General features: G+C 42.1%; 1 protein-coding gene across 3 annotated transcripts in view; it reads left to right on the top strand.

The window, feature by feature from the left end:
• Positions 1-13,912, top strand: part of WDR7 (WD repeat domain 7) — a 277,096-nt gene that overhangs the window by 92,286 nt on the left and 170,898 nt on the right. For all 3 annotated transcript variants that reach the window (XM_072992896.2, XM_072992895.2, XM_072992897.2), the window contains one exon: positions 13,162-13,275. In XM_072992896.2, coding sequence (XP_072848997.1) covers positions 13,162-13,275 — 114 coding nt within the window. The remainder of the gene's footprint in view (positions 1-13,161; positions 13,276-13,912) is intronic.

The following is a 13,912-nucleotide window of genomic DNA, read 5'->3' as shown; positions in this document are numbered from 1 at the left end:
CATCTTGTAACTGCACTTGGTTTCTTTTCCGAGGTGCGGTACTTTGCACTTATCCCTGTTGAATTTCATTCTGCTGTTTTCAGCTCAGTGCTCCAACTTATCAAAGTCATTTTTGAATTTTGTTTGTGTCTTCCAGCGTATTAACTATTCCACCTAATTTTGTATCATCTGCAAATTTGACAAGCATTCCCTGTACTCCCTCATCCAAGTCATTAATAAAAATGTTGAAGAGCACTGGACCCAGGACTGAGCCTTGGGGTACCCTACTTGTTAACTCCTCCCAGTTGGAGATCTTATGCCACCTATAACGCTGAGACTGCACTATTGTGGGCAAACCTCATTGAACTCAATACAATATGTTTTTAGGTGACCTGCACAGGATTGTACTGTGAAGATCCTCCCCATAAGATATCATTTTAAGTTGCCATACAAAGGTGGTGCAAACTACTCTTTAATGTAGTCAAACCATTTGCAATTTTATGATTTTTATCTGAGAGTAAAGATTATGCTTTAGTTCACTGGCAATTGCTTCCCACCCAGACCTTCCCCCCCCCCCCCCCCGTTCTTTTACCGGCCATGTAGCTTTGACAGATAAAAGACTTCTGTTCTGTTACTGCATATTTTTAACTGCCTTTCTTTGTCCGTAAGGACCAAGAGCATTTTGGAGAGAAAAATAGAGGTGTGTTGGCAGTCTGAGTTTTTGACAGGATTTTGCACAGTAGAATATTTAAATTCCTCAACTTTCTTGTAAAACAACTCCTCACGCTGCTGATGTCCTTCAGCATTTCTCTTATTTCCTATTTCATTTGTAATAATGACTGGAATCCAGTGGTGTGCTTCTGCTGGATTTCATTACTTCTGTCAGAATCTGCAGTCTCTTTTCTTTCCTGCAGCACACACACACCCCTCCCCACATGCTAATAACATGCTCTGATAGCTGGGAGACCCTCTAGAGAAGTTTCTGGGTAGCAGGAAGGACTGCAGTAGGAAGGGATGAGAAAGAAGGTTCCAGTTCAGTTGACACTAGATGATGAAGTATACCATTGGATTTTGACCAACGCTATTTGTGGCTTTCACTGCTGATGCCACATTTGTTTTCAGGGAAGAGCCTATTTCATCTTCTTCAGTTACATTATTTTTATTTGTAGCGCCAGTTGCTGAAAAATGGCCGTAGAAACTGCAGGTCACTTTAAAGAACAGGGAGTCCTCTTTCTTAAACATTTGGAAATTTGCATCGTGAAGATTCTGGCATACCTGGTCCTTTCTTGTTCTTCTGATGTAATTTTCTAGCATAACTTACTGGCTCAATTGCCAATTCATGAACTTTGACTCAGCGATTTGCAATCGCTTTTCTTTGGGAAATGCGTCGTAGCTTTGCTATGCGTTACAGACTGGACATCTATCTTTTTGTTTGAATCCCTAATACACATTCCCCAAAAGAAGGAACCTCCACAACAGTGTTTCAGTGCTTTAACAATATCATCAGATGAAAAGGTCTTGTTCCTGGCTGGTTGGAAAGGGGGGACATTATGGCCATTACCATTTGTATATTCACTTGTATGCACAGGCTATATCCTTGTAGCTGCAGTCCTTCCAGTTAATGCATAAAGACACTTAGCCCAATAAAGTCTGGGTTTTGGATGTGATGAGATTCTTGTTTGTCTATTTACCTTAGAAAGTGCTCTTTTTATTATAGTTACAAGGGGGACCGAAATAGGTCAGTGCAATGTTGATTCTACAGATTGAAATGCCAGTTAGGAAGGATTCTTCGCCCCCCCCCCCCTTTCTGTATGTATCTATTGTTCCAGGTTGGTGTCCCTCATCCCAACCAGCACCATATATAAAGATGTAACCTTCTGTGGCCAAAATAATGTGCTTTCTTAAAGTGAAAATGATTGTTTTTATACTATAGCACCGAACGTACAGTACTTGAAATCTCTTGAGCTCTGGGTTTGTCCAGGAGGCAATAGAAATTCTGGTGTATTTTGTATGTCTGATGCGGCTGCAGATAGAAAAAAAATGGCTACTGTGTCTTTAATGGAAAGTAAAAGGTTATCTTTCTGTGGCCTTTGTGTATATGTGCTGATGTGGATGTAGGCAGCCAGACAGGCTATGTGTGGAGAGAGACTGGGGAACCGACCGTGGATCAATAGAAATAGTGTGAAGTGAATTAATGTGAAGCAGGCAGTCTGTCTGTCATAAGGATTGCAGGGAATGTGGGGCAGTACTGGTCAGTCACTGTAGAAATCTGTTTCCAATAAATGTAAACCTTCTGTCTGGAAAGAAGCTGGAGAGAGTCTTGCGCTTCCCCATCTTTTTAGATTCTGAGTTATTCAAATAGCACTTGTACCAAATTGTTTCCCGTGCTGTGATATTTTAACAAAACAAAGTAAAAAAAAATAATCTATTTCCAGGACGGGCTAGTACAAAATACAAACAAGCTGTATTAATAATTTTCACCTTTGAATGGTCCTGTGAGTCTATACAAGCATTCCAGAAGAGAGTCGAATACAAGCATACATCTGTACATCAACATTTGTTTGCCTTCAAATTAAGGCTTCAATGCTACGTGCTGAAGTGCTAACAGATGAGGATGCATAAAGATTCTCTGGATTTTAGCCTCCGGTAGTGCATTGTTATGAAGGAGGTTGCATTTTGTGTCTTTCCTCCCAGTGCTTTTAGTTCAATCTATCTGTAAGCTAAGAATGCTAAGAAATATCTACATGAAGGTGAGTAAGCTGGAAAAGATAAAATATAATAAATGAGCTAACTCTGCTTAAATTCTAGAAATTTCGGGAGTTAAACTTAAGTCGGATATATAAATTCCTAAATAATGAATAAAAGAATATAAAAGTCTCCCACTCAAATCAGTTGATAAAAAGACCACATGTGGGAAAAAAGCCACCTCGGCCTCAGATTAGGAGTGTTTTCAAACAGATGTTTTAGTAGCCACTGAACTTGCTGGGGCTTGCTTTCAGCCTCCCACAGAATTTCCAGATAACCTCACCGTCTAGAATTCTGATTAGCTTCTGGAAATAGCATTGTACAGTATATCCATCTCTGCTAGAGCAGCTCGGCCATTTTTCTCTAGCCCTGGTCATTTTCTGCCTGTATTGATCTCAACTGCCACGTTTTACTCTTCCTTGGTGCATCTTGTTTGTTCTTGCTTACAGTAGTTGACTCCTTGCTACCTGATGCCCTCTCTTCCTCACTCTAATGAACAAAATCCTCTTCTTTTGGCTTTAGCTTTATTTATGAATTTTCCTTTAATGTAACCCTCCTAGACTACACTGTAGTTTTGTAGGTTATCCTGATTTATTTTACATTCCCCATCTAGGAACCCCCCCCCCCCCATCCTAACTAGATTTAAACTTCTTTCAGTCTCTGATACCCCATTTGTTGATGACCACAAAGGCCATATTTCTGCTTAACAACCAACTATTCAGAGCACAGAGTGCTGTCCTCTGAAGATGCCGGCCACAGAGACTGGCGAAACGTTAGGAAGAACAACCTTCAGAACACGGCCAAAGAGCCCGAAAAACCCACAACAACCATTGTTCTAGAGGTCCACATTGAAAAAGAGTGAGGACAGGAGGATCAAGATCTCACCACTGCCACACACTAAAATACAGTAGGACCCCCTTATCCATGGGATCAGTATCCACTGATTTGCTCTCTATGGTCTGAAAATATTAAAAATATTAAAAGAAAACAAAATCCAGAAAAAATTCATCTGTATTACCAGAAGCAGTCACTGGAGAGAGCCAGAGATAGATACTTGTTAATGAAGTATACATAAAGTGTTTGCTATTATCTATGGTTTTCAGTATCCACTGGGGGGCTTGGAATCAATCCCCAGCAGAAATGGGGGTCTACTGTTGTCTGTCAGCACAAGATTCTTTTTATTGCACAGTCTTGCCAGAACTGTTTTTCCGCAGGCTAAGGAAGGGAATCTTGCAGCCTCTCACTCTTGGAGAGAAACAGAGAAAGATTCCTTCTCTTTCTTTGCCAGATGTTTTTTCAGCAGATCTCATGAGATTTCTCACAAATGTTGTGGTCATTTTTTGTGGAAGGGATGCCCAGATGCACAGAATGTAGCAGTTTTCTGCACGTAACAAGAGGTGTAAAGTGAAGTTGGGGAGCGAAGAAGGAGCCCAGTTCTTATTTTTGTGGGAAGCCAGAAATTTTCACTGTTGCAGTGGAAATCTCTTTGAGGAGTCTGTACGTGACATGATTTGGGCATTTCTCCTTATTGTTTCCCAAACATGAGAGCATGTTTGACCCTGATTCTTATCTTGGAGGTGTTTTGAAGAGGAACGTTTGCTGACTGAAGTTCACTGATAATTTTGGGATTCTTGTTCAGTATATATTGGTTTGATATTCTCGGTGCTTACATACATGCTTTTTGCTTGATTACTGTAATGTTAAATAACTAAGAGAAAACTCAAGATTTTTAGTGGAGGTGTTTCCTAGAGAATAACCAAATAAGGAGGTGGACACGTATAAAATTGGGTTTCCCCGGGCTTCCTAATTCAGCTGGTCACTAAACTACCAATGGCTGATATGTACATCATTGATCAAGTGTCCATTTCTGAGAAATTAGTTAAGTGTTACAATGGGTTTATGTAGTGTACAGCTGCTCTGGCACCAGCTGCAACCATATATGCCGTGTTTCGCCGAAAATAAGGCAGGGTCTTATATTAATTTTTGCTCCAAAAATGCATCAGAGCTTATTTTCAGGGAATGCTTTATTTTTTTCATGTGCAACAATCTACATTTATTCAAATACAGTCATGTCATCTTGTTCTGGTTGCTGCACAGTGGTGGAGGGCAGGGTTTCACTTAACAGGCTTATTTTTGTGGTAGGGCTCATATTACGAGCATCCTGAAAAATCATAGTAGTCCTTATTTTCAGGTTAGGGCTTATTTTCGGAGAAACAGGATACAGTAGTTCGTTGCAGTGGTGCAGCTCCTCTGATATCAGCTATAACTGTTGCAGCGTCCAGCGGCAGTTTTAGTCACACATTTCTGTACAGTCACGTGGCTCCATAGATCTCTTGGGAGCATCTTTTATAAAACAGAAAAACAAAACTTGGCAGTGGAGCTGTTTTGGGGGTTACATCCAGTGGTGATCCAAACCAAAGGAGTTCCTCTGGTTTGGAACACCTCTGGTGGGAGTCTCGTGGTGCAGTGGTTAAACTGCCCTACTGCCGTCAAAACTTTACTCATGACCTGAGACTGATCCCAATGAACTCAGGTAGCCAGCTCGAGGTTGACCCAGCTTTTCATCCTTCCAAGGTCAGTAAACTGAGTACCCAGTTCTCTGGGGGACAGTGTGTAGCCTGCATAATTAAGTTGTAAACTGACTAGTGAGTGCTTTAAGCACCGTGGGGCAGTATGGAAGCAGCACAATTTGTTTTTTTTTCTACTGGAATGAATGGAACTTGTTGATCACAAGTAACATGTTTCTTGCTTCTGGTGCTTCATCTGTAACTGGGACAATATAGAATATAGCCCTTTATAATAAAAAAATAACTGTATAAAAAGAGTGTTTTTAAATAATACTAACATTCAGAACTAAGAGATGATGCTAAAGAATCACCATGACAATTTTTAAGTTTCTAACATTTTCATTAAAAAAGGAGAAAAGAGTTGACCTGATCAACTGTTTAGGAGAACAGATTCCCATATTTCAGTGTCACTTCCATGAAGTTCTTGGTGCTTGTCCTGAGTAGTGTAGCTACCATTGGAGACATCATCCACTGATTTTAATTTTAAATAGATTCATGTTTTCTCCAAGTCTGCATCAAATTTAGAGAAGTGCATATGTAAGAAAATAATTATTTTCTAACACAAAACGAGTGGGATAAAATGTATCCTACACAGTACTAAAATAGTAATTTTATATTTTTTGCTATATTTTCAGCATCAAATATTTACCCCACATTTCAAATAAAGAATAAACATGTTGAAATGATTGTTAACTAGTTCTCTAAAAGTCTTTTGAGAATGGGGAAGTCAAGCTTGGTAATGAATGCTCTTGTTCATTGACTTTATTTCTAAAAAGGAGCCATATTTCAGTCTGTCTCCACCTGATTTATTTTTATTTTCACATTTTCTGTTTTCTGTCCTCTTCATTTTGTCTTTGGGTTGCTGAAGCCGTTTTCAGTTTTTATTATTTATGATTTTCTTTCTCATGGAGGTTCAAGATGAAATCTCATAGTTGATTTGTTTTGTAAATAATAAATAATATACCCCAGCTCTTGAATGTTAAGTATAAGCTAGCACGAGCAATGACTTTTCCTGGTGCTTTCTAAATAGCACTTTTTTGTGTGTCTTGATCCAGCTATAGCATTTTCTTTTTTCGATTATCATTGACATGTAAGGGTTTCCTTAGTAACATTGTCCCTCTCACATTGGCATTTGCAACTGTCAACATTAGGCTGTATGTTTTATGTTTAACATACAGGCATATACATTCATTTTCCGTCTCTGAAAATTATGGGACTCAGATTGCATGAACGTAATGCTCACTTGTCCACATTTCATGTTATCTCATATTCACTGTGAGAGGAACATGTGTAGATTTCAGATGTGTCTTGTCACAGTAATTTCTTTTTCGTGTCCTCTGTGAATGCACACATATGGGTATTGTCTGCACCTGCGCTGACTCTCTTGGAAGATTCTAGAGCTAAAAGTAACAATTTTATGGTGTGATCCTCCACGAGGTATATGCTCCTCCAACCCACCATCTTCCCCAGTTCCTTTTTTCCGCCAGCCTGAACGGTTCTCAGGAAAGATTGAGCGCTTCGCTATTTGCCTTTGGACTGTTTTTCTAGGCTCTTTTGAGCTTTTGTTTGTTTATCTTTACTCTAATTACCTACTTAGTGATCCTCCGCATCTCCTTTTAAACGTTGTACGACCTGTGCAAATAAAATCACACTTTCTGACGATCATAGCCAGTGCCTTTTTTGTTTGGGCGAGGAACATCTGACCCATTCGTGCCCTGCTTGTAAAAACTTAACCAAGCCGGCACTTAAACAGAGGCTCCAAAGACTTCGGTCTTACCTTTGGCAAACAGCCGTGAATCCTCCTACTGCATCTTCAGAAGCGGCTAGATCTCCTGCCCTTTCAGCCAATAGACTTCCAGCGGGCCAGTCTACTTCTGACTCTACCTCTGTGCTACCAGCTAAGGACACTGCTGAGAAAGCAAAATCGTCTGGTAAGCACAAGTTGCCCTCCTCTCAGAAATCTCAAGCGCATGATGCAAGCTTGAAGAAAAAACCTGCCCCTAAGAGGCCTAGAAATGACAGACTTCCCCGAGTGGAGCCCCCTCAGCCTTCTCTGCCTTCCCCCATCCTCGAGGAATCATCCAGAGAAGCCCCTGACTTGGCCTCGGATGAAGATGAAGCCTATGATGTTACGCCCCCCCATGATGCCGCTCCAAACCCCGAGCATTGGCCTCAACGCGGTTGCGCCACAGTCCAGCCCAGCCTCAGCCCACTCCAACCCTGACTCAGGGCGGGCAGATGAAAGCTTGGCATCCAATCTGGAGGTTCCCCCTTCGCCTCCACAGAAGAGAAAGGAGAAATGAAAGCCCCTCTCCCCAGTGAGGTCTGTGCCATCGCAAGACGATTTATGCCCTTTTCCAGTGGTGCCATACCATTTTGACCCTTTCATCTGGCAAACCTTGTATGAAACCTACCAGCCTGAACAGGCTAAACGGCCCCGGATGACGCCGGAACTCCCCCATGCCGTCCTCTTCGTGGACTCGAATTGCCTCCACACGACCACTTTGGCCCCGACAGTTTCAGCTCCGCCCATATGCCCTCCTGCCCCATCTAAACCAATGCCTCTAACTCGAATGCGAGACAGGGTTCATGAAGCCGTACCCCTACATCCCACACCATGGATGCTGGACCCGATACCATCTCCAGGCCCCTTTGAAGGCCTGCCAATCCAACAGCACCAAGCTCCCCTGACAGAGGGCTTCGGTCCATCAGACTACCCTTCATCTCCAGGCTCCCCTACATCTTTGGAGGCACAACACTCTGAGTCCTCCCATGAGCCCGAACTTCCCCCTCCAGTCCCAGATACGAGGGGCAGCCATGCTTCATCCTCCTCGGATGACTTCTCCTCCTATTCTACGCTTATTTTCCAAATGGCAAAAGCCCTGAATCTTGACACCGAACAGCCCTCGTCCGCGGATGCTGACCCGGTGTTCGATGACATCAACCAGGAGCGTCCCGTTCCATTGAGTCTCCCCTTTAACAAGTCCATCCTTCAACTTAATTCGATACACCTCCTACTCCTCTGCTCTGCAGGACGAGGTTACCAAACATCTCCAGAAACACGCAATTTTTCCAGTCCCTACTTTGGACTCCCCCAACGGTTTCTACTCAAAATACTTTACTGTTCCTAAAAAAGATGGAGGCCTCTGCCCCATCCTTGATCTCACTCACCTCAACCATTTCATATCTCCCCGCAAGTTCCGCATGCTTATGCTGGACTCTATTATCCCTTTGCTTTCGCAGGGAGACTGGTTCATAATTATTGACCTGCAGGATGCCTATTTCCACATCTCCGTTCATCCGGACCATCAGAAATTCCTCCGGTTTCATTTCAATGGCACTGCCTTCCAATTCTGTGCCTTCCTGTTCGGGCTTTCCACCGCCTCCTGGACTTTCACCAAGTGCATGGCGCCGGTGGCTGCCTTCCTCTGGCTGCAGGGAGTAAACATTTATCCCTACATCGACGACTGGTTGATAGTGGCAACATCATACCACGACGCCATAAAAGCACGAGACACAACGCTCCATACGCTGCACAGTCTTGGGCTCAAGATCAACCTCGAAAAGTCGCACTTGATCCCAAAGCAGACGGCCAAGTTCATAGGCATGGAGGTAGACTCCCTCTGTGCAAGAGCTTTCCTGCCTCCAGACAGGATCAGGAAAATCTAAAAGGCTGTCCACCTTTTCCAAACACATCACTCCGTTTCGGCGCATCACACCCAACACATTCTGGGGCTCATGGCATCAACGACAGCTGTCACCCAACACGCCAGGCTCAAAATGAGATTCCTGCAGGCATGGTTCCTTTCCCTGTTCTATCCTGTTACAGATATTCCTTCTGGCCTACTGCCGGTGACACCAGAACTAGCCTCCCAGCTCGACTGGTGGACTCGCTCAGACAACCTTCTCATCGGCAGGCTGTTCTTGCCTCTCAGACCTTCCATACAGGTCACAACTGACTCCAGCCCCACAGGATGGGGCGCTCACTGCCTTCAACACACAGTCCACGGACTCTGGTCAAAACAAGAACTGCCACTTCACATAAACCATCTAGAACTGTTGGCAATCATCAAAGCGTTCCACGCCTTTCTTCCCCTCATCCAAGGACAGGTAATGCAGTTGGCAACAGACAACACCACTGCACTATTTTATGTCAACAAGCAAGGAGGTACCCACTCCCCTCCTCTGCTCTACCTAGTTGTCGACCTCTGGGAGTGGTGCTATTCCCACCATGTGTTCCCTATTGCCATCCACATTTCCACTGACGACAACACCTTGGCAGACCGGCTCAGTCGGCTACCAACATGAACGGACTCTGAACGATGTCATATTTCAGCGGCTGTGCTGACGATGGGGCACACCCTCAATAGACCTCTTTGCAGCCGATGCCAACAAGAAATGTCCCCGATTCTGCTCCAGAGTGGGACGGGACACCAACTCTCTAGGAGACGCATTACTGATGGACTGGTCTCAAGATCTCCTTTACATATTTCCCCCTCTGCCTCTAATCCAGAGGGTAATCGTCCGTCTCCAACAGGACAGAGCCAACGCAATCCTGATAGCCCCGTACTGGCCCCGCCAGCCATGGTTCACTCACTTGGTCTCGATGTCGTCGGATATGCTCCGCCTTCCTCTCCACCCAGATCTCCTCTCACTCGACCACAGCCTCGTTCTTCACCCAGACGTCACCTCTCTCAGTCTTGCGGCATGGAGGATATTCCCAATGTGATGCAGGTCCTTCTTCGAGCCCGAAACCTTCCACTACCCTCCTATATGAAAATAAATGGAAGTCTTTTCTAAAATATACTCATGACAATAACTTACCTGCCACCCCTGTCTCATTAAAGACTCTGCTTGCTTACCTCATGCATCTCTTCAGTTTTGGCCTTTCCCAGTCCACATTAAAGGTCTATCTTTCAGCCATTATGGCTCACCAGCCGGATGATTCTCCCTCCTCCAAGTTGTTTTCTTACCCAACTGTCAAGAAGTTCCTCAAAGGGCTCAACAACATTCACCCTCCTCAACAACGTATCATCCCCCAGTGGCCACTGCAGCTGGTTCTTAATGCCTTGATGCGGCCTCCGTTTGAGCCCATGGCATCCACCTGTATGCAAATATGAAACCAAAAGGACACCCACAATTTTTTTCTACAGTGAGTTAGCCACGTCTTGCAAATGACTTGTTTCATTTAACAAGGACGGGGAGCATCAGCGGAATAGTTATTATATTTGGGGTACAAAAATCCAGTACCAAAGAGGTTTCCAAGTGGCATGAGATTAGAAGTCAAAGTGATGTAGACTGCAAAAGGAAAGGATACTAACAAGTGTGTATACATACAGTAATTTGTTTCTCCAACCTTTCAGTGTTTGAATAATATGATCACAATGTGCAAGGATTAGCTAACCTTTTCATGAATATTTCAAAAAGAGCACAACATCTCTTTTCTGTATAACATATCTATTAAAATGTTTGCATGTGCATGATAAAACCAGAGAAAAATGTTCTTTTTCTGGCAAAATTTTAGACTATGCATCATATTTGAAAGGAGAGCTGTACTAGTGTATATAGTAGGCACAAACCATGATAAAAACAACCACTTTGGAGATCTACCATGCATTTCTTTGTGCCTGTCAAAGATATTACCCTTTCAAACATTGCCTGTATGACTTACCTGCCATATCAGCCAGATGGAACTCTACATATGCTGTATCTCCTGTAACTTTTAGATGTTCCCTTCCATACACAGGATTCCATTTATGGATCCTGTAGGTCCTTTTTTTAAAATGGGATTCCAGTACCTTGAATGAACGAAGTATTTCACATAATCTCATAAACCAACTAAAAGAGACTATTATGCTAAAAATTGTTTTCTGTCTGTTTTTAAATCTGGCTTTCTTTTGCCAGTGTCTTACAGAATGATAGAGGGGTATATGTATGAGAGAGGAAGGGAAAAAGCAGAACAGTCATTCAGGTAAAAGCATCTAACCCAATAATGGGGAGGAATTCATCCAAATTATGGGACTTTCATTAGCCCCTTCATAACATTTTAAAGGATGGCTTCTCCTGCCTCGAAGCCAAGAGTGAGGTCTTGAATCTGTCTAGCACATCAAGCTCAAATTGCAAGGATAATGATGAATGATGTTGCCACCCCAAAACTGTGAAGTTTGTTTCATTCTGAAGAATTATATGGATCGCTGATACAAGGAGTAGAAGTTGTAACTTAATAGTAGAGCACCTGCTTTGCATACAAGTGATTGCAGGTTCAATCCTTGGCATATCCAGATGGAGTTCTGGATTTTTCATGAAACCATGCTTACCTGCTGTCTATCAGTGTGTCGATAATACTGTACTGACTTTGGTGAGCCATTGGGCTAACTTGGTATAATTGTAGCCTCTAATCCTTTGTTGAAGAAGTTGGCTTGTAGACACAATTGAGCTTTCTGTTTCATGTGTTGACGTGTAATCCTTATTTCTTTCACCTGACTTTTATTTTAGGGTTTTGATATATTGGCCCCACTGCCTAGTCACACACACTCCCACTGTCTCATACAAAATGAACTCCTTAAAAGGAACATATTCCATATACTCCTACAGTGCTGAGAGAACAGAATATGAATACAAGTAATAATAACAATAGCAAAGACATAGGACAGCCTTTATAATCATTTTTATGTATACAATGTCATCAGAGAAGTGGGTACATTAGAGTAATGTGAGTAAGAATTATAGGTCCCTGCCTTAGCAAGCTTATACAGTGGGGTCTTGACTTGAGAACTTAATCCGTATTGGAAGGCGGTTCTCAAGTCAAAAAGTTCTCAGGTCAAATCTGCATTTCCCATAGGAATGCATTGAAAACCATTTGATCCGTATCTGCTCTTTTCCGTCCATAGAAACTAATGGGAAGCTGCTATTCTGCCTTCGACCACTAGAGGGGGATATTTTGTTTCTTTTTTTTTTTTTCCTTAGGTCAAGAAAGGTTCAGGGAAGGCAGGGAAAAGACAGTCCAGGCAGTCCAGTACCAGGCAGTCCGAAGACTGTCTCCCAATCCACTCTCTAAACACTGGGAGGAGTGAGGAAGCAGACAGGCACCCTTTTCACTGGCCAACAGTTAACTGAAAGTTCACATTTTGCACTTTCCCTGCCTCCCACGTGGTTTTTTTTCAGTTCTTAACTCAAATCTAAGCATGTAAGTCAAGTCAATATTTTCCTATGAGAGTGGTTCTTAAGTCAAAATGTTCTTAACTCAAGTCGTTCTTAAGTCAAGACCCCACTGTAGTATAATGCAAGGAGGTGATATATACAGAGAAGGGCGAGACAATATGCATTAAATCATTTTAATGGGAAAAGAAGACTCAGGATGTATGCTACAAGAGATTTGTGCATATCTCAAACATTGATAACCAGTATTATATCCCTGAATTATTATTATTACTTTTTTGCATATATTTCCGATAAACAGAACAGCATTCACAATATTTTGAGAAAAGCTATATGCAACTGGATGTTTTATACCAAATATATGTAAGTTGTTTCAGGAATCAAGTATCCCTATGTTCAATGCAACCTGCTTTCTTTATATGCATGAAACCAAAACTCAGAACAATTGTCATGGAGAGCCAATTCCCAGAAACTGGCTTATGTCTTCTTACATTTTCAGGAAGCCTGGTGAAACTGGGTCAAAATTGCCCTGATTTTTTTTTAGAGAAGTCAAATTCAACAGTCTGATTCCTGAAGGATATGAAATCTTTCTTGGTCTTTCCAGTTTCTTCGTATGACAAGTGTTTAATGTAATGTAAAAAATGAGAAGATTTTATTATTTCAGAGCAATGCAAATGTATCTTTAATTGCTTCTGTGATTTTAACTTCATAGCTGGAGTGACCACAGAAGCCATTCAGACTGCTACTCCTACTTCTGAACCATCAGGATCTGAAACCAAGATTCAAGAAGAAGAACATGACCTGACTGATGATGATATATCTGCAGGTAAGCATTTTTGACTTTTAATCAGACTAAACTGTACGCTTTGTATATTATTTTGTCAGATGCATGCAAGGTGCATGAATTTTGGATTATGTGTTAGCAGCTGTCTGGATAACTCAATTGAGTACTTTCCTGTGCAGCCAGTGGTCAGGACTTCAATTCCTTATTGTGCCTCTCAAGAGACAAGCCAGGCTGTACAGCCTTAAGTGAGCATACCAAGTCGTACAGTGCCATCAGATAAATGTTTTGGTAAAGACATATAAAGACATACTTTATATGTAGGAAACCCTGGCAAGGGTCTCTATATAAATTGGAATGGACTTGTTGGCACATCATCATCATCTTCATAAATACATATACAGTGTCTTATTTCTCAGCATTGGTGGTGCATGGAATGGACCCAAAGACTGAGCCTAAATAGTGAGGAATTAGGTCTTAAAAAATGGGTGAGATGACACATTTGCAAAATCACTCATTGTTTAATTTTAGGAAGCATATTAGCAACTGTTGGCTATTGTTTTAGATCAGTAGCCAAATATTTTGGACCAGCTCTGGTTGCTGAAATTAATATACGGAGGAGGAGGATGACCTTATCTTCTTTCCATATTTTCTTAATTGTTTTTTCTTAATGTTTGGTATT

Source organism: Pogona vitticeps, chromosome 2, assembly GCF_051106095.1.
Source record: "Pogona vitticeps strain Pit_001003342236 chromosome 2, PviZW2.1, whole genome shotgun sequence".
NCBI lineage: Eukaryota > Metazoa > Chordata > Lepidosauria > Squamata > Agamidae > Pogona > Pogona vitticeps.
Note: the sequence above shows the minus strand (reverse complement) of the source record. Positions and strands in the feature narration are given on the sequence as shown.